The following is a 21,264-nucleotide window of genomic DNA, read 5'->3' on the forward strand; positions in this document are numbered from 1 at the left end:
ATGTTTACAGAAAAGAAAAATATCAGCAGATTTATTTAAAAAAATTAGGACCTGGATTTTGACAATGTCAAGATTTATACTCTATCCCTGTTTATTTTGGATATGCCACTGACTTCCATTTCTAGAAGACACAGATAGATTGCTTAAGCAACCAAAGGTAAGAACCCAGTAGTAATTATTGTTGTATTTTCACATAATGCTTCTACCTCTGTTTTGATTTATTAAAGTATCAGCATTTGCTTTGTTTTCTATCTTATGTGCTTTCTATTTACAGCCGGTGATTGCTTGTATTTTTTACCGACAAGTGAATATTCTACTAAAAGACACTTTTAGTTAAACATAATAATAAATAAAGACCTGGTAATAGGAGTCTACTAATCTGAATATCACAACACAGTAAATACCACCTCCTTTTTGCAAATTTCAAGTTCATTTGTAGAAGTCAGAAACAATAACTTTGGCAGATTTGTCTTCCTGCAAAGGAAGTACCATATACTGGGTTTTCTTTCTCTTTTTAAATGTTTGGAGATTGAACACCATTAAATTCATATAAATCTTAATAAAAAATTAACTCCTGAAAATATGAGCTCGTTGAGAACTTCTTAAGTTTTAGGTACTTTATAAACATTATTATAGCACTCTGCACACCCCCTTTTAGAGATAAATAAGTGGTTTACAGAGATTAAGTGGGTTCCTGAAGGCAAAGTATTACTGTTGTGTGATGGAGCCCAAATTGAAATCACCTTGCTTTCTCTTCTTAATTCTCCATGATAGGCATGTATATTTTAATTAGACTTTTTGTTACTGTCATGTTTTATTTTATTTTTTAAAATATTTTATTTATTTATTTGACAGACAGAGATCACAAATAAGCAGAGAGGCAGGCAGAGAGGGGGAAGCAGTCTCCCACTGAGCAGAGAGCCCAATGTGGGGCTTGATCCCAGGACCCTGAGATCATGACCTGAGCCGAAGGCAGATGCTTAACCCACTGAGCCACCCAGGCACCCGGATCATGTTTTGTTTTTATAAATTTAAAAACTACTTTTTAGGGGCACCTGGGTGGCTCAGTGGGTTAAGCATCTGCCTTCTGTTAGCATCATGATCCCAAAGTCCTAGGATTGAGCCCCTCATCAGTCTCCCTGCTCAGCTGGGAGTCTGCTTCTCCCTCTACCCCTCACCCCGATCATTCTCTCTCGCTCTCGCTCAAATAAATAAATAAATAAAATCTTTAAAAAATTATTCTTTATCATTTTTTATTGTGCCAAGGTTACAGGATTATAAATTCTTGTCATTTCATTCTATGTTAGAGAGTTAGACATTATTAAACTAAGTTTTTAAAATGTTCCTATCAATAAACACATGTCTTACAGTTGGCTTTTTACATTTCGATCTTTTTGTTTATATACCCCTTAATTTGTTCAATTACATTCATTCCTTCTCTTGGCATTCTTTCCATACACATCTTTCACTTATGTCTTTGTTGGATCAAGCAGGGAGACGAAAGAGGATAGGGTTAGGTGGGAGTATCAGAATAACTGGAAATAAAAGACCTGATAGTTATTGATTACACTTTATATACCATAGAGGATTACACCCTCTTTTCTCTACACTTGAAATGTTTATAAACTCTGATCACAGAATAATCTCAGTAAGGCAAAGAAGTATACAGGCTGCATTTTCTGCCCACAGTCAAAGTTAGAAATAATAAGTAAACTTTAAATTAAATGCCTTACCCCTTAGAAATAACAAAGAAAAGAAAAGAAAAAAAAGCAGGGATAGGGTTGGCGGGGAAGAATAGTCAAATACATCTTTAAGTGAAGATAACAAAACAGCTATTATGATCTTTGTCTTTTTCAGGGAGATAATTTTTTTAGGCTGTGAAGTCAGTGTGTGTAAAAAGTCTGGATAAAATAAATTATTTTCTACAAAAACAAATGTCTAAATTTTACTTTAATTAATTAACTAGTTAATTAATTAAAAATATTGTATTTATTTATTTGCCAGAAAGAGAGCACAAATAGGCAGAGCGGCAGACAGAGGCAGAAGGAGAAGCAGGCTCTCCACAAAGCAGGGCGCCAGATGCAGGACTTGATCCCAGGATCCCGGGATCATGACCTGAGCTGAAGGCAGCCGCTTAACCGACTGAGCCACCCAGGTGCTCTAAATTTAATTTTAGAAGTAAAAATCAAATTGATGAAAAATTACAGGCAAAATTGAAAGAAGGGTCCAAGACTACTTCCAAAAATGCCACTTATGACTTAAATATTTACTTATTAATTATTCAACAAATATTTATTTAGTACCTATTGTGTGCCAGTCACTGTCTTATTGTGTCCCCATCAATAGGTCAAAGGAATAAATCCATATAATGCCAGAACCTTTCTCCTGGGGAAAGAGTACATGGGAACTGGGCAGCCATATTGTAAGTTTTGGCTGTGGCACTAACCAAACCTTCCACAGCTGTAACTACATCCCTTAAAGGAAAAACATAGTGTACCTTCCCCTCAGCAGACAAACACCGTGTGAAGATTTCGAGCTATGCTATGAACTAGGCTAATATCGTCAAAAAAGTACACAGCCTACATTCTCTGGCCACTCTTTATGTGGTACAAGTGATTATAATTGTACTAATGGTTCTTAAATGTACAAATGTTCCAAAGTACCAATCTATTTAGCTTTAATTCATATGGCTTTAATTGATGAGAAGGCAATTGATAAATTTCAACATCTATTTTTGATAAAATAGGAAATTAGTAATAAAAAAGCTTTAACATAAGAAAGACAACTTATCTGAAATCATGGGCAAAAATAGAAGAAATTCTAGAGACTGAAATAAGACAAAGAGGGCTGATATATTATCTAACATTGTTCTATGATTTCTACTCAACCCAGTAAGACAGGAAAATTAAACAAAGCATACAGTTTGCAGAGATAAAATTAATATTACTCATGGATAATAGAATTGTCTACTCAAAAAACTTCAATGGATTAATTTAAAACTATTAAAATAAAAATGTTCAATAAGATAATAGGCTATAAAAATAAATGTATAAATTAATAGTTCTATAAGCCCACAATAACAAGTCTATACAATAAAAATAGGTCTTATTTACAAATAAAAATTTAAATTTGTAGAGTGTATTTAATAGGAAATTTGCGCTGCTTATTTAAAGGAAATTATAGAGTACAAAGTAGATTTTTTAAGCTATCGATAAATCAGATGTCCCTTGATATATGATTTTTAAAGTTTTAATATATTAAGCATGTTGAGTCTCCCAAAATTCATACATCTAATGAAATCTCTTTTTAAAACACATTGTGTTCTAGGGAACATGATAAAATTATTCTAAAAGCAACTGGGAATAATAAATGTACTGTCATAGAAATAGCTATTTAAATATAGTCATTAAAATGATGACGGAGTGTAGATGTTTATTATTGCTACATGTGGTGTAGACATAGTGTTTATGCAATAAAAGAAGTAACAAAAGTAAAATAATTTTTTGCGTTGTTTATTTTGCGCTAGACATTATTTAAAATGCTATAGACATAAAAACCAGTGCTTGTTGGTGCCCGCTCTCAAGTCTGGCGGGAAAGACACAGCTATAAATGCATCATAATAAAAGAATGGGTCAGTGCCCTGATGCTAAGTACTACATTCTATGTGAGAGACGAGGGGAGCCTCAGGCACCCAGGCATTCCAATTCCAGCCATTAGAAACATTTGAGGGGCGCCTGGGTGGCCAAGTGGGTTAAAGCCTCTGCCTTCGGCTCAGGTCATGATCTCAGGATCCTGGGATCGAGTCCCACATTGGGCTCTCTGCTCAGCAAGGAGCCTGTTTCCTCCTCTCTCTCTGCCAGCCTCCCTGCCTACTTGTGATCTCTGTCTGTCAAATAAGTAAATAAAATCTTTAAAAAAAAAAAAAAGAAATATTTGATTTTTTCTTCTTTCTTTACCTTTATCACATGGTGTTTCCTTTTCCAAGATTGCTCATTTCCTCTATGCCTAGAAAACTCCTAATCATCCTCTAGGATCCAGTTCCATATGCACTGCTTTGGAAAGCTTTTTGTGAATCTCCCAGCTGTACAGAGTTGGCCTACGCACACACAAAATTGTCCTATTAGATTTTTATTACTTACAGGGTTCTCTTTGCTAACTTCTTGAGGGCTGGAAGCCTGTCTTAATCAACAATCCGTCCTTTCTTGTCTCTCTCTTGCCTTCACACCTCAGCAAGCTACATGGGGCTGCTGATTATACAGCTTGGGCTCCACAAATGTTGAGAAGCAGAAATAGTAAACGCAGGTTAGAATGTTACCTGCAAATTGTTTGCAAGGAAAAATATCAGGACTCTTAATGTGTTCCTTTTGGGTATAAGGTATACATTTGTAAGAAAAGAAGGAAAAAAAATCCTAAATTTCAAATACTCCTTGTGACTGACAAAATCTCCATGTGATTAGAGTCCAGGGGACCTCAAGTGCTGGACTCTAAGTATTTATTTGCCTTTTTATATGTTTATTCACCTCTATAATTTCCATAAAAAGTTTGTGTTTGTGTTGTCCCAGGGCATAGACAAAGAAAAAGGAAGTCATCCGTCCTTCAGAAGCTTGGAGAACCTCGGGAAAGTGGGACATACACAGGCAGCCATAGATACATATACAAGGAAGTAAGTACTTAGGGCCAAAGAAATGATTTAAAATATAGTCAATATGTGTATTGATATATATAATATATATATATTAATGGATGGTGAAATTACAATAGATTTTGTAGAAGATGGAACTCTAAGACTTTCCCCAAACACCTCTCATCAGTATGCATTTCCTGAGGAATTCCACTGTGAAACAGGTATTGGGGTGAGATATCCTAACATAAGAGGCAAGGAAACCTTCAGTTAATCAGAATTTATTAATTTTGGGGGTCAATTTTTAGAATTCTGAATAGTGTCTGATTCAAAGGAGAAAATGGAAAGATAACACATTAAAGCCTCCAACCATTGCAGAAAGTCGTTGTTCTTACCCTTGGTTAGTAGAACACACTGATTTTATGTCTTTCTCTATATATCTATTTATTTATAGAGAGGGAGAGAAAGAGAAAGACAAGGGGCAGAGGGAGAGAAGAATCTCAAGCCAGATACAGGGCTTGAGCTCATGACCCTGAGATAATGACTGAGCAGAAATCAAGAGTTGAATGCTGACTCAGCCACCCCAGGGGGCCTGAATGTATTAATTTTAAAGAAAACTTTCTTGAAAGATCTAGGGTCTTGCAATGCCCCAACATCATAATATATATGATTTTCATGTTAAAATCAATTTTTAAAATGTATTTGAAAAACATTTCTAGTCAGTGGGAATGTAGTGGTGAACAAAACAGAATTTTTTTGCTCTTCCATGATTATATTTTCTGGCATTTAAGCCCCTCTGTTATATCACTGTTTTCTTGTAAAATGTTTTGGCTAAAGAAAGAAGTATTGGAAGATGTTTTTGGTTATTAAATGGTTTTGTTCTTGGCTTGTGATCAATCGAGATTTTATGTTATGATGGCTACTTTGTGAATTTTCTGTGGATTGTGAAGGTGGCATTAATGAGTATGAGAGTTATGCCCTTTTTGGTGAAATTGTTTCTCCCTGAGAAAAGAATGTGTTTTTCTCATGACTTGCTAACAAGTGACTTAGTGAGCCTGACAGGTCCCTGTGCATGCTAAGGGCAGATACAGCAACAATGTTGTGTCAGCTCTGTTTTCATTTTCATGGGAACTATGCCTTGCTTTTAATCCTATAAAGAAAATTATTAAATAGTTGTTCTCACCAATTTGGCCTCTCAAAGTGATAGTTCAAGGGGGGGGGGGCGTTAAAGAAAGACGATTTGCATCATTTAACTCTTGTCTCCATGAGAAAGTTGATGGTTGCCTCTCTGAGCTTGGGGATTATGTAATAATATCATCAACTTGCATCTGTAGAACCCTTCAGTATTGCTTTATATATATTTTATTATTTTTATTGCTTTGTATATATTGATACGTTGTTTTTGTTAGCTCCCTGGAGAGAATCATTACAATGGGTAGGGCGGGCACTCTCATCTCCATCTTACAGGGGAGGGAACAGAAGCTTAGAAGGATTTCTGCCGAGGTCTCACTGGCAGTTTGGTGAAGAGCTAGGGCGGAACCCAGGTCTTTGCCAAGCAGGAGGCGGCTGTTTGCAGGCACGAGCTGCCTCCCGGCAGGGTAGCCCGCAAAGCCTGTTCTGCATGGTTACACAACTCCAGGAACATCGTTAAATTTGAAGCCGTAACCTTAGCTCTGCAACTGAACAGTGAGATTGGGCAAAGATTGGAAAACATTCTTTTCTTTTCTTTCTTTCTTTTTAAAGATGTGTTTATTTATTTTAGAGACAGAGAGAACACACAAGCAGGGGGAGAGGTCGAGAGAGAAGGAGAGGGAGAATCTCAAGCAGATTCCTTGCTGAGTGTGGAGCCCGATGCAGGGCTCAATCTTACGACCTTGAGACGATGACCTGAGCTGAAATCAGGAGTTGGCCGCTTAACCGACTGAACCACCCAGGCGCCCCTGGAAAAGATTTTATTTTATTTATTTTTTAAAAAGATTTTATTTATTTGAGAGAGTGTGAGAGAGATCACGAACGGGGGCGGGGAAGGACAGAAGGAGAAGCAGATTCCTGACTGAGTAGGGACCCTGATGCAGGGCTCTATCCCAGGATTCTGGGATTGTTATCTGAGCTGGAGGCAGAGGCTTAACTGACTGAACCACCTAGGCGTCCTGGAAAACATTATTTTATTCTATTTTTATTTTATTTTAAAATATTTTATTTATTTATTTGACAGAGAGAGAGATTACAAGTAGGCAGAGAGGCAGGCAGAAAGAGAGAGGGGGAATCAGGTTCCCTGCTGAGCAGAGAGCCTGATGTGGGCTTGATCCCAGGACCTTGAGATCATGACCTGAGCCAAGAGCAGAGGCTTAACCCACTGAGCCACCCAGGCGCACCCCCCCCTTTTTTTTTTTTTTGTTATTGGACAATATTCTATTTAAAAACATTATCATGTTTCCCATTAAAAAATAAATTAGGGGTACCTGGGGGGCTCAGTTGGTTAAGTGTCTGGGTTAGAGCACCAGATTGGACTCCCTGCTCAGCAGGGACTCTGCTTCTCCCTCTTCCTCTCTCCCTCCACCCCCCACTGTATGCTCTCTCTCTCAAATAAATAATAAATAAAATATTTTAAAAAATAAACCAGGAGAAAATACAGAACAACACAAAGAAGAAAGTAAAAACACTAATGATCTTTCCACTAAAAACTTAACATGTTTAACATTAAGGTGTTTATCTATGCACATATACATAATTTTTAATAAAATGAGATGATACTATAAATATTATTTAATGATCTGGTTTTTCTGTTTAACACTATATCATGAACATTTCTACAAGTTGTTAAGTGATGTTCTTTAGAGAAAAAATATCCAAGTTTATCCTTTTATATAAAATTAGTACATGTTTATATCTAAAATTCGAATAATACAGAGAACAATGGACTATTTCAGAGGTAACTATTGTTTACAGTGTAGTGCATATAAGTTCTGGACTTTTCTATGAAGTCTGAATTTTACTAGTTGCATTAGCAGATTAGACCCCTGATGGAGAAGAGAGCATCATTTATTTTTAAAGGTACATATTTCACTTATTAGAGTCACTATAACAGATAACATACAAAGCCAAACACATCATTTATAATAATCTTTTGGAACATTCACACAGAATTCCACTCTAGAAAGCACCAACATCCAGGAGTTCTATACAGAGATGGATCATCTTTGGCCATCTTCGAATAATTTAGCAGTGCAGGTGTTCTGACCTGCATAATACGTAACCATCCTTGTTTAAAGTTGATATTTTAAAGTCTGCATACTGGGGTGCCTGGGTGGTTCAGTGGATTAAGTCTCTGCCTTTGTCTTGGGTCATGATCTCAGGATCCTGGGATCAAGCCCCACATCAGGCTCTCTGCTCAGCGGGGAGCCTGCTTCCCTCTCTCTCTCTCTCTCTGCCTGCCTCTCTGCCTACTTGTGATCTCTCTGTGTCAAATAAATAAATAAAATCTTAAAAAAAAAAGATAAAGTCTGCGTACTATGTCAGCCTTGCGAAATGAATTTCTCAGTTCAGTTTTCAATTTTATCCAGAAAGTAGTTTCCTGCTTAGGAACTACTCAATACAGCCTGTTACAGATCACAACATAGTAGTGATGGTAGTTCAATGGGATTACAGCAGTCAGATTGCTTTGTAATCTTTATAATTCACATATGTAAATACATATGTGATTTAAGGGACTTACGAATCAGTCAAGTATGCCAATGACATTAGTAGATGACAGAATTTTATCTTGATTTTAGCAAGGTAAAAAAAATGCAGTTAATAGAGATCCAGGGGTACCTATTCACTTAGGGGACAGTAATAATGCCTGATGTCTAGCAGGCATTTGATAAATATACGTTACATGTTAAACGGACCAAAGAACCCAACTGAAGAAAAATTGGCCAAGAATAGTAAAATCTAATTTATGAAGAAAGCCAAATGACCAATAGGCATATGAGAGTTTTGCAACTTTACTCATAAATGTGAATCAAAAGCCACAGTTCAAACAAGTTTGCACTCATCAAATTGGGGAAAAACCTTAAAATTTGGCAACATGAAGGGTTGGCCAGGATGTTGGGGACATGGTCTGTTTGTACACGGCTGGTAGAATGTATAAAATGAAGTTCAAGTTTGGGCATCACTTTGACCAGCCCCACTAACCTGACACTAGAATGAACAATTCCACTTCCGGGTATAGACTTAAGAACGACTCTCGCACAGGTGTCTAAGGAGGCACGCAAAGGATTTTACTACAGCACTGTTCACAATAGCAAAAAAAACCTGGAAAGAACCTTGTTCATTAATAGAAAGAGGAAACACACATAGAAAAGAGAACAAAATAGGGTATACAGAATCTGCAATATTTACCAACAGTATTATAAAATGAAAGAGCTCTGTGTATATTAGCATACATAATTTTAAACATAATTTTGAGTGAAGAAAGAAAGCTGCAAAATTATACACAGATGAGGACACAGCTCCATATGCTTTAACATGTCCCAAAGTATACCGTGATTATGGAGGCTTAGGCAGCTGGTTGAAAGGAGGAAAGATGGTCTGCTAAAATACACACCAAATTTACAGTGGGGGTTGCTTCTGGGAGGTAGGGAAGGGGGACGGCAAGAACGGGACTGGGAGGTGAAAGTTTCTTATAGGGCTTTAACTTAAGGTATAAAACTTTCTTGTTTTTCATAAGCCATAAAAGGTGTGGACATAAATTTGACAAAAAACAAAAGGTCACAATTAATTCCTGGTGGTGGAACCACGGATGATATAATTTTTATACTGTTTCGCATTTTAAAATCAAGGTCCCTATGTGTACCTGGTAAGTCATTAATTTACATGACACAAAATTTAAAAAGTACAAACTACTCCCTTTTGCATTCCTACTGTCCAGTCCTACCCATGGTTCCCTTTCTTAGAAGCAAGTAATCCCTGGTATGATGTTCTTGTTACATCTCTCCCTCTCTTCACGTACACACACACACACACATACACACACACACACACACATGAATACATATATCCTTTTTTCCTGTCCCTATTAGTGTATTATATCTTGGAGGAATTTCAATACCTGTTCATACAGAAGTGCCTTCTTATTTTAATGACTGACTGCAGTATATTTCATCCTATAGGACATATTTTTGGAAGGAATAAAAGGATAGGACGGAAGGGAGAAGAGGGGAGAGAAGGAGGTTGGGACCCTGCTGCAGAAGAAAGGGTAATAATTCAGTAGACAATGGTGAAAATCTGGAAGGTTCTAGAATAGGAGCATAGTAGTTTATGCTCCTTCAAAGGATTAATTTGGGAGTACTCTGGAGGATGGATTGGAGGGAGGGTGAGGCTGGGGATGAAAAAAACGGCTAAAAGACTGGTCTAAGACAAGGGGTAACAAGGCCCCGACAAATTCCAGTAATAATTAGAAGGAAACGATGGGCGTGCGGTTAGGAACAGACGCAGAGCAGAAGAGGTAAGATTCGATGAAGTGCCTGGCAGGAAGGAAAGAATCCCAGATGACTAATTCCGAGTTCTAAGTGAATTGAAGTGGCTGAAATTTCAAACAGCAATTCTGTGAACAGAAATAGGAATGTCAGGAAGAAGAGCTGGCTTGACAGGGAAGGAGGGGGAAATCTGGAGGCACACTGGACACAGGGATCTGAAGGGGACGCTTCGGAATTTAAATGGAATGGGTGTGGCTAATAGGAGGGACTGAAAGTCTTCGGAATGAATTAATGAATGAGCCGTAGCAGAGGAGCTGGGAAATGTGCTCAGAGCTGGATGAGTGAATTGGGAGATACTGGCCTGGAGAAGAGGTTGAACTTTTATTTATTTATTTTTTTATGTAAGATTTATTTATTTGTCAGAGAGAGAGAGAGGGAGAGAGAGCGAGAGAGCGTGCACAAGCAGGGGGAGCGGCAGGCAGAGGGAGAAGCAGGCTCCCCGCCCAGCAAGTAGTCCGATTTGGGGCTCGATCCCAGGACCCTGAGATCATGACCTGGGCGGAAGGCAGAGGCTTAACCAACTGAGGCACCCAGGCATCCGGGGGTTGAACTTTAATGCAAGAAAATGGGCAAAAGTCTGGGCACCTCAATTCCTCAGCAGTGCAAGATGCTGTGTGGGACTGTATGCAATACAAATTTCTGTGTATGATATGGAAGATGTATCCTTTGTGGTACTATTACTACAGATGGAAGGACCCAGGGAAAACAATTGTGGGGGGCCGGGGCTCCCACGCTTAGGAGCTGTTCTCTGAGGGGGAGGTACATGCGTCAAGGCCTCCAAAGGCTGAAGGAGCCGTAGGACCAAAGAAAAAGCCTGACAAGTCCAGCTTGACAAGAAATGGCTTATTAAGAAGACTTCTGGGCAGAACTAGGTCTTGGGGCTGTCTCAGCAACCCCACCTCCCCTGAGACCTGCTTCTCTAGCCCCAAAGGCTGGGAGCGCTGCCGGTCTACGGGGGAGAGAATGTTTAAGTACAGGTGTGTGTCTTCCATCCAATTACTAACCAGACCTGAACCCGCTTAGCTTCTGAGACCAGATGAGATCGGGGGTGTTCATTATACTGAGTGAAATAAGTCAATCAGAGAAAGACAATCATCATATGATCTCACGCATATGCGGACTTTAAGAAACAAAACGGAAGATCATGGGGGAAGAGAGGAGAAACTGAAACAAGATGAAATCAGTGAGGCAGACAAAGCATATGAGACTCTTAAGCATAGGAAACAGACTGAGGGCTGCTGGAGGGGAGGCGGGTGGGGGAGGGGTGACTGGGTGATAGGCATTAAGGAGGGCATGTGATGCCATGAGCACTGGGTGTTATATAAGACTGATGAATCACTGATCTCTGCTTCTGAAACCAATAATACTTCATATGTTAATTAGTTAAATTTAAATTTAAAAAAATAACAGGTGTGTGTCATAGTCCTATCTCCAGAGCAAGTCAAGGACATTATGCCAAGGGCGTGCTTAAGGGTGGGTAAACAAAAAGAAAGAATGTGGGGTGAGGGGCTGTGCTCCAGAAGGCTTTCGGGTCATAGAACGGTCACCATGGTGGATTTGTCCAAGATGGCATTTGGTTCACCCCGGAGCTTTGGTGGCCCAGAACTTGCTAATTGATGGAAAAATGAGTTTCACACCCACACTACCTTTCCAGTGTGGATCATCAGATCCGAGTGCCCTTACAACTCTAACTCATGGCACCAGGATTTATGGATTGGGAGGAAGTGCTAAAGAGAGGAGACAGGGAAGGGGAATTCAGGAGAGTTTGGGGTCCTGGCAAAGATGATCAGGAGTCATTCCACCACCATTCTCTGCTCCGCGGTCTCCGGCCTTCATCTCTTCATTTACTCATTCATTCTCTCCACAAACATCACTGGGTGTTTGCTAGGTTCCAAGCACAGCTCTAAATGCTGCAGAAGTATAGACGAAACACGAACCAAAACTATTCCTTCCCTTAAGGAACTCAGTTGAGGGAAATTACAGAAAAATCCTATCTGGTATTTTTCCTAAGGACAGTTGTGGATTCAGAATTTCTATGTAGTTGGGGCTTAGGAGTAGATCTGACGGGAAGTGGGGCCTAGAAATGAATCTTAAAGGTAGGCTTAATTGTCAAATGTACTGTTTTTTTTTTTTTTTTTAAGGTATTTTTTGGAGGTGAGTTGGGGATCCTAAGGCCTATCATTGGAGGCTAAAAACCCTCCAATACCATCCCTTTGCTTAAGTTGCTATTTTAAGACAAGCTTTTTGAATTTATGTCCTTGCATTGCACATAATTGGCTGCATCCAAAAGACACACCCTCATGGAGAAGACCGCCCGATAGGAACAAAGCAGGACAAACAAGGGTCTCTTGGGGGCATCTGGTGACCAAGTTCCATATGGACGCCTTTTATAAGATGTGCAGCAAGAGCTTGAGCTCTGTGGGGCAGAGTTTTTACATCCCAGCTCCACAATGAAAGTCATATGACCTTGAACAACTCCTCTAATCTCTCTGTGCTCCATACCCTCCCCTGTGAAATGAAAAACAGAAAGCCATGCCTCAGGTTCTTACATGGGTTCAACGTGCTGACCTCACATAAGGCCTGGCTTCTAGCAGACACTCAACAGACATTTCTTTCCTTTTTCCCTTTGTCCCTCTGGTTGGAACGTGGTCCAGTGATACGGAGAACAGGCAACGCACAGAAGTTCTTTCTCATTTGCCTGTTCTCATCCTGCCTAAATCTGTCGCACCAGGTGGGAAAATGGTTGGTCTTCAGGGATTGCCTGATGGCATTGTGCTCTCTCATGCGTTTGGTTTTTTTGTACAAATAGCTTCTGCCAGGAATCTTGCTCCACATTGTAATAGGCTTGGCAGGTGTCTGCTCTGTCTCCAAGCCTGCCCTAGCCTTGCCTTTTCTGGAAGCTTTATCTCCGGCCCCTGCAGAGGATTTGGTGCATTTCCTCCTGGCTGCTGCAGCATCTCCGAACCCTGACCTACCTCTATGTGCTCGATATTGGCTGTTGGACCCCCTGCTCCCTTTCCACCCTGTCTTAGTTTCCTAGGACTGCTATAATGAACGCACCCAAATTGGGTGGCTTCAAAGAGCAGAAATGTATTGTTCCCGTTCTACAGCCAGAAGGACCCCATGGAGGTCTTATGAGGGCCAGACTCCCTCTGAAGGCATCAGGGAAGCCTCCGTTCCATGCCTCTTTCCCCTTTCAGGTAGCCACAGGCATTCCTTGTCTTGTCAACGCATTATTCTAACCCCCCATCCTCTCAGTGTTCTCTGTGTATCTCCACGGAGTCATGTGTGGTGTGTGTGGGGGGGTTGTCTGTGTCCAAATTTTTCCTTTTTATAGAGGCATCAGTAATACTGGATTAGGACACACCTAATTAAAAAGACCTCATTTCCAAATGAGGTCACATTCTAAGGCACTGGGGCTTAGGACTTCAAGATACCGTTTCTGGAGGACGCAATTCAACCCGTAACATACCCTTCTCCATTCTGCATTCTGGAGGAGAGACTACCCTGTATGGAAGGCATCTGCGTGCTCTCTGAGGTCACCCAGTGTGGAACCCCAGCAGGGGCGGGGGAGGAGGGAGACACGAGGTCAGGGTGTTGGGTGCCGTGGTGGTATCCTTCCTGTGGGCCTGCCCTCTGCTGGCTGTGTCCCTCAGTGGTAAGTCACGTCACTGCCTCATGACTCATTATTCTGCACACTTCCTCTCCTTCCAGGGCTGACGCCCATTCCCTCTGCTTGTGTTCGGAGCCTAGGGGTGGTAACTGGCCGCTAGAAGCCCCGGGTTACTGCACTGTGCTTTCTGTTTGCCTTACCTGAACACCTTCAAAAACAGTCCATTTGGAAATAAACCTCTTACAGAATAACCCCACTTTGTGTATATCTTTGTTTTCCATTGGGACTCTAAAGATAACCCCCATCAAAGGTGTTACTTACCTATTAAATATCTTATCTGTTTTATTAATCATATATGCATTTCTTTAAGCATGTCTCATGCTGTAGCATAGCACTTAACCCATTTCCTGCTGCTAGCAGCTGTTGAACAAACATTTTTAGTGGGAGGGAAGGGAGAATGGGAGGAAGGAAGAGAGAAGGGAAGGACTAGAGACACCATGTGGTTTTCCATCTTAATTTTTTTTTTAAGATATTATTTGTTTATTTGACAGACAGAGATCACAAGTAGGCAGAGAGGCAGGCAGAGAGAGAGGAGGAAGCAGGCTCCCTGCTGAGTGGAGAGCCCGATGAGGGGCTCGATCCCAGGACCCCAAGATCATGACCCGAGCCGAAGGCAGAGGCTTTAACCCACTGAGCCACCCAGGCGCCCCTTAATTTAGTTTTCGGACAGCTTCAGATTCTTCTCCCAGGCTTGGAGTCATTTCCATGCCCATCCTCTATGTGCTTGCTCAGTGCAAACATCTCTGCTGGGTGCTGTGTGGTCATTCAAATGTGGCTGATTCCTCCAGCAATTTTTATCAGTGAGTGGACCAATGTGGCTAGAACTTAGCAAAGCAGGGATGTCTCTTGGGGTTGGGGTTGGAAATAGGGTATTAAACTAATGGAGGAGGCTCAGGCTAGCTTCTGCAGATATAGGAAGACAATTGATGAGCAACATTACGGGCCAAGCTGAGACGCCATGGCAAGAATTTATAAGGCATGTAATCCAGTTTGTCCTGTACCTGCTACCAGAGTAATCATCCTAAAGTTCCTTGGGATAATGTCATTCCATGCATTAAAATCTTCAATGACTATTTCCTATGAAATGTAGAAGGAACACCTATTTTGCCAAAGTCATCTTATTTCCCCATACTTATTTCCCCCAGGTTCTCTGTGTCCTCTAGTTAAACTAGATGAATCTATAATCTCCTGACAGTTTCTTTCCCATTCCCATGACTTTTCTCATGAATTCCTCTTTACCCAGAAAGAAAGGTCCTTTCACCAGCATACTTTCGTTGGTTCAATCCTATCTGCTCGTGCTCTCATTTCCATTCAAGCTTAGATCTTTGCCTCCTCCTCCCTGCAATTTATGTTTTTCAGGCTTCGCTGCTTTGTTTTGGCTTCAGCTACTGGGGGGCACTTGTGGACGATGGAGGGCAGAAGTCAGAGATGAAGTCATTTCTTCCACTCATTCTTTGCTTCCTGATACATCTCTCACAATAATTCTGTCTTCCAGCCTGGAAGCCCTGGTTTTAGACTCTAATAATCTCCCTTTGCCCTGCATGTCTCCTGCTCTAGGACAGGGAGAGGGCCCTGTTACTGTTCATCTCTGGGTTTTCTCAGTTTCCCTGTTTAGGTTTTCCAGTGCTTTTGATATTGCTTCTCTCTATTGAACTGTCTGATTTCATCATTTTTCTAATTGGACCCTGATTGTAGACCTTGCTTCTATACTCTGCCATCTTAATGAACTTTTTTATAATCTAGCTGAAAGGGATTTTTTTTTCTTTTTTAAGCCACCCCCCGCTAGAGTTTAAAACATATCTGTTATTCCAGCTATCATTTTTTTCTTAGACTATAACACTATGAAAAGATCTACACATTTTGAAACAAAGAAAAAATAATCTTGGAAATTAAAGAGGTGATAGGCAGTCATGAATACTTGCTTTTGTTCCCTTCATGGGCCCAAACCATGTGTCTGGTGTGGTGCTCTCGTCTTCTTTCCTGCTTTACTCCTTCTTTACTAGTTGTAAGCTCTTTACGGCCATACTCATCTTTGGGCTTCTTTCTTACAGCATCTGCCAGAGAACTTTGTAAATAGGATTTAGTCATAGAAATGGACATAGACATTAATTGCTTGCTATGTGTATTTTCATTTTCACTTCATTTTCTAATTATTCACTGCAAACATACAGAAATAAAATGAATTTTCCCATTGATTTTTGTCTTGAGAACTTGCTAAGTTTACTTATTTGTGCTAGTTTTTTTTTTTTGTAGATGCTTTAGGATTGTCTAATATGCTCTCATGTCATCTGCAAATATAGTTTTATTTCTTCACAATGTGGATGCCTTTTATTCTTTATTTTAAACTATTTTGGGGGCTGTGCTCACTTTGGCAGCACATAGACTAAAATATTTTGGGGGTTTATTGTAAGAGAGCTAGAACAATGTTGAATACCTCTATATTCTTGCCTTATTCTTGACTTTATGGGGAACATGTTCAGCCTTTCATTATTAAGTGTGATGTTAACTACAGCTTTATTGTACATGTTTTCTACTGGGTTGAGGAAGTTTCTTTCTATTCCTAATTTGCTAAGGTTCTATATTATGAATAGGTGTTGAATTTTGTCCAATACCTTTTCTTTATCTGTTGAAATTATCATATGACTTTTCTCATCTTTTTTCTATTAATATGGTGAATTTTACAGGCTGTTTTTCATATTAAAGTCTGTTTTTTTTTTTTACAGTTTTATTTATTTATTTGACAGAGAGAGATGCAGCGAGAGAGAGAACACAAGAAGGGGGATTGGGAGAGGGAGAAGCAGGCTTCCTGCTAAGCAGGGAACCTGATGCTGGGCTCCATCCCCAGGACCCAGGGATCATGACCTGAGCCTAAGGCAGATGCTTAATGACTGAGCCACCCAAGCACCCCAGAAGTCTGTATTTCTTAAGTTATGAAATTGAATTTGGTATAATAGTTGTTTGAGGATTTTGTCTTTGGAAATTGATTCTCAGTGTTTCAGATTTGTAGGTCTGAAATGTGAGAAAAGTAACAACAACCTTGAAGCCTTTCCTGACTATTACTTCCTCTCTCCCACTACTGTATTCAGAATTACAGATATGGCTGGGGTAGTGAACCAAGGGCCCATAGCATAGAGCCCTATTGCATTAAGTATGATTCAGGAATTGCTTGAAATGGAATTACATAAGGGTGCTTGGTAAAATTGTAGATTCATGTGTGCAAAGTCGTACTTCTTTCGTCCTCTGAGAGCAGGGCCCTGGTATCTGAATTTTAAACGAGTTTCATAGGTATCATTCTTACTGAATTCAGAGAACCACTGCCGCACAGTTAATTATGTCTATATGTGTGGATTTGTGACCGAGGATATGCAGCATATCTTTTCTGCTATTTGACACAAAAGAGATCCTATTAATCTGATTGTAGAGATGATAAAATTGAGTAAGGTTCAACTAGTATATGGTAGAATCAGGATTTGAACCCAAAATAGAGCCTGATGCTGAGCAATAGAATGGAAAACTTCCTGGGCATTCAAAGCTCATGTTCCAAATTAATTTTGTCTGAGCTGTCCATAAGATTTTCCCAATCATTTGCTTTGCTTTATTTTAGTGCAGTTTTTCACATTCTCACTTAAGTGAGAAATGTTTGTGATTCAGGTAAAAAATGAAAACTGAAACTTACTTTCTAAAAGCAATTGTTTCCCTGGGGCGCCTGGGTACCTTAGTTGGTTAAGTGTCTGCCTTTGGCTCAGGTCATGATCCAGGGTTCCTGGGATCAAGCCCAGAGAGTTGGGTCTCTGCTTAGCAGGGAGTCTGGTCCCTCCACCACCGTCGCTGCTTCCCCCTTGCACTCGCTCTTAAATAAATAAATAAATAAATAAATAAATAAATAAAATCTTTATCAAAACTCTATGGTTGACAGGCAAGTTTAGAATGATGACATTTCAAATTAGTAGGGAAAAGATGGACTATTGATTATTGATTAAGTGCCATTTTAGAATATTGGCTAGCCATTTAGAAAATATAAAGTTAAAATCTCTACATCACACCTTACACCAAAATAAATTGGAAGTGGATTAAACTGTTTAAGTGTGAAAAAAGAAACCACAGAAGCATTGAGGAAAATATGTTGATAAATAATTTTAAGGTCTGGAGTGGAATTTTGAGTATCTTTATTTTTATATTTATATTTTCTCCTTTTTTTCCTAAAGTGAAATTTGTATTACTAGAGTGACGTATGTATTAAATATGATATATGTATTAAAATGTGATTGTGCAATTAAAAACAAATGTTTTTTTCCTATGTAAAAAGCTTAGGCCAAGAAGTTATAGAACAAGGGAACTCATTCTTCTTTTCTTCAGATACAAGCAAGGTCCTGGCTTGGTTTGTTCTGACATATTGGATATTTTATGTCCTTGTTTAGCCTTTAACTCACATAAACTTTTCTGTCTTGTGATGGATGTAACAAGCATGTATTCTCCCTTTCCTAGTCAGGAGGCATGAGGTCTCTCAGAGGGAGTGTTCACTGATGTCAATAGCAAATCAGCATGCCGTAAATATAGCCAGAATAGTCACATCCATTCAGATACTGAAAATGAGTCAATGAAATAACTTTCTTCCTAAAAAGTGCTGCTTCTTAGTCAAATTTAATTATATTTTAAAACATATGCACATTTCATTAACATCACCAAAAATCTCGATTTACTTTTCGACTACAGGCTGCTAGGTATTTTCATCATTGTTTGGACACCAGAGTAAAATATAGAGCACCATCGATTGCTACCCTCAGTTGGAGATTTAACTTTTTGTGAAAAGCAAGTCGTTATTTAATGTCTTTTAGTATAAAGAATGAGGTGTGTTTTATGCACGTTTCCACATCCCTTGATTGCTTTTCTCTCTTTTTTTTTTTTTTTTTTTTTTTTTGCTTGTTAATGACAAAGTTTGCTGTCCAAACCCAGAAACCGTGGTCAAAAAATAACGAAGGAAATAAAAACCTGGAGGGCAGGCCAGGAGCTTGTTGTGTGTATGTGGCTTGTTGTGTGTGGGTGTGTGTGTGGGGGGGTGGGGTGGGGGTTGTAGATGACCAGCTGTCCAGAGAGCATAAGGCGGAGGCATGGAAGGTGCTGAAACCATGCCATGCACCTTCAGTACAAGAGCTAGTAAACGGTGGCACTGTTCTTGGAGCCAGAGCCCGTGACCAGATACTGATTTTTCTTTTTTTCTGCTGACACCTGACACTTTAAGAGAGTGGGGAGCCTTGTTCTGGAGAGAGGCAGCTGGGAGGCATACCCGGTGTCCATTTCGAGGGATTTTCCTAGACCTCAGGCGTTCCTCCACGCGCATTTGGAGGAAACATCCCCAGGGATGATATCCCCAAAGGGCAGCGCTGTGAACCCAGCAAGCTGGGGTAGGAGGGGCGCCCTAGGCACAGCTGCGTCCCATGGGACAGCAGGGCTTCTATGCCAGTGGTCGCAAAGCCGCAGTTGTAACCTGCGCACAGGCACACCGTTCGCGCCCACCAGGAACTTCTCCAAGTTGCGGGTGACAAGGCTGCGGCACACTGGAGACCAGGGGATGAACGTGAGCCGGTCCCCAATGCAGCGGCGTCCTCGCTGGGTCCTGGCAGAGCCTCACCAGAAAGGCGAGGAGCGGTGCACTTGCGCGCCCTTTACCGCGCCTCCCCAAGAGCAAGAGGTTGGGCTCGAACCCACTGCGAGATAGGACATACCTGAGGGAATTCAGGATCTTTTGGTTCTTGGCATTCTCCTGAAGCCTGAAATGCAAGCACGGGAAGCCGAACACGATCTGTATCAGAGTTATTTAGAGGACTTCCTAAAAATGTGGATCGGTCGCAACCTTTTTCACTCCAAAGTTTGAAAACCATTCAAGAATCTCCCCACCCCACCCCACCCCGCCTTTTTTGAATGCTTGGAGACATTCACAGCTGATTGCATTCATTTTGGTATTTTATTTTACTACTTTTTTTTCTTACTTGTTTGATGTGTATGTGAGTTCTCTATAGCTTTGTTCTATGACTACATTGCCTGAATATTTTAAAGCTGGGGTAAATCCAAAATTTAAAAAAAAAAATCTGCACTTGTTATATTCTTGAATTTTAAAAAAATACACAAAAAAAACCTCGCTAGTGATAATTAAGGGTTTAGGCTACATCTGTATTCTATTAAAGAATAATTTCCAAATAAAATCATTATGACAGCCTTAGATGAATGGTAGAGTGGCAGTTTTGATTATATATGTAAATAATAAAGTCTTTCCAATAATAGGGTTTTTTTTTTCCTCCCTAGATATTAAACTTACCATGAAGAAAAATATTATCAATACATGGTACTCTTTTGTAAACGTTCCCAATGTGATTACTCCAGATATTGAAAGCGAAATAAGAAGGATGGAAAATGGAGTGGGCAGGTAAATCCATGTATTTTTTCATGCATTTTTAAAAAATTATTTTTATTAACATAAAATGTATTATTTGCCCCAGGGATACAGGTCTGTGAATCATCAGGCTTACACACTTCACAGCACTCACTATAGCACAGGCCTTTTCTTATGGGACATTTCAAATCTGCAGAGAAAGCATTGCCATAGATGAATGTGAAAATAATACAAAGTGTGAAATGCTAAATGTTTTAAAAGTATAATTTGAAGTGGTTACCCTTTATTATGCTAAGCGAAATAAGTCAATCAGAGAAATTATATAAACAATTATATAATTTCACTCATAGGTGGAATTTATGAAACAGAACAGGTGAACATAGGGGAAGGGAGGGGAAAATAAAATAAGGCGAAATCAGAGAGGGAGCCAAATAATAAGAGACTCCTAACTAAGGGAAACAAACCGAGGGTTGCTGGAGGGGAGGTGGGTGGGGGAACGGGGTAACTGGGTGTTGGGCATTAAGGAGGGTGAGTGATATAATAAGCACTGGGTATTATATAAAACTGATGGATAACTGACCTCCACCTCTGAAATTAATAATACATTATATGTTAACTAATTGATTTGAAATAAAATAAAATAGATACAATAAAGTGGTTACCCCATAACTGAATAGAGCATGTATAAATGTGGTTGAATTTATTTTTTGTGGAAAGAAATGTTATTACAGGCTTGTTCATAAAAATGTATAATGCAACCTAAAGCATGGATTCATACTTTCTATTTGATAAATATTAACATTAATCAATGCGTCAAATAAAAGAAATGTGGAAGACCTAGAAAGTTGTTTCTTAATTACACACATTTTACTGAATTGTGCATACACCTTACCTAATTCCATGGATCCTGAAAGTTCTCATTTCACTCTAATTCAAAAGAGTTATATGTTAGTTTCAGAGGGTAGGAGAAAGGTTGAAGCCATGGTCCTCCTAATGAGAAATGTTACTCCTTCATAATGGTTTAAAACATTGATCTAATTCATCTCTGCCTCCTGTTGGACCA

The 21,264-nt window shown here is 39.7% G+C and overlaps 1 protein-coding gene across 1 annotated transcript in view; it reads left to right on the plus strand.

Annotated features, from left to right (window-relative positions):
- Nucleotides 1-100: 100 nt before the first annotated feature.
- CNGA1 (cyclic nucleotide gated channel subunit alpha 1) overlaps nt 101-21,264 on the plus strand; it is a 33,323-nt gene continuing 12,159 nt past the window's right edge. The window contains exons 1-3 of the mRNA XM_032852289.1: nt 101-157; nt 4,563-4,663; nt 20,114-20,234. Of these exons, the coding sequence (XP_032708180.1) occupies nt 20,128-20,234 (107 nt within the window). The 5' untranslated portion in view covers nt 101-157; nt 4,563-4,663; nt 20,114-20,127. The remainder of the gene's footprint in view (nt 158-4,562; nt 4,664-20,113; nt 20,235-21,264) is intronic.

Source organism: Lontra canadensis, unplaced genomic scaffold (genome assembly GCF_010015895.1).
Source record: "Lontra canadensis isolate GAN:19392208 unplaced genomic scaffold, GSC_riverotter_1.0 scaffold1, whole genome shotgun sequence".
NCBI lineage: Eukaryota > Metazoa > Chordata > Mammalia > Carnivora > Mustelidae > Lontra > Lontra canadensis.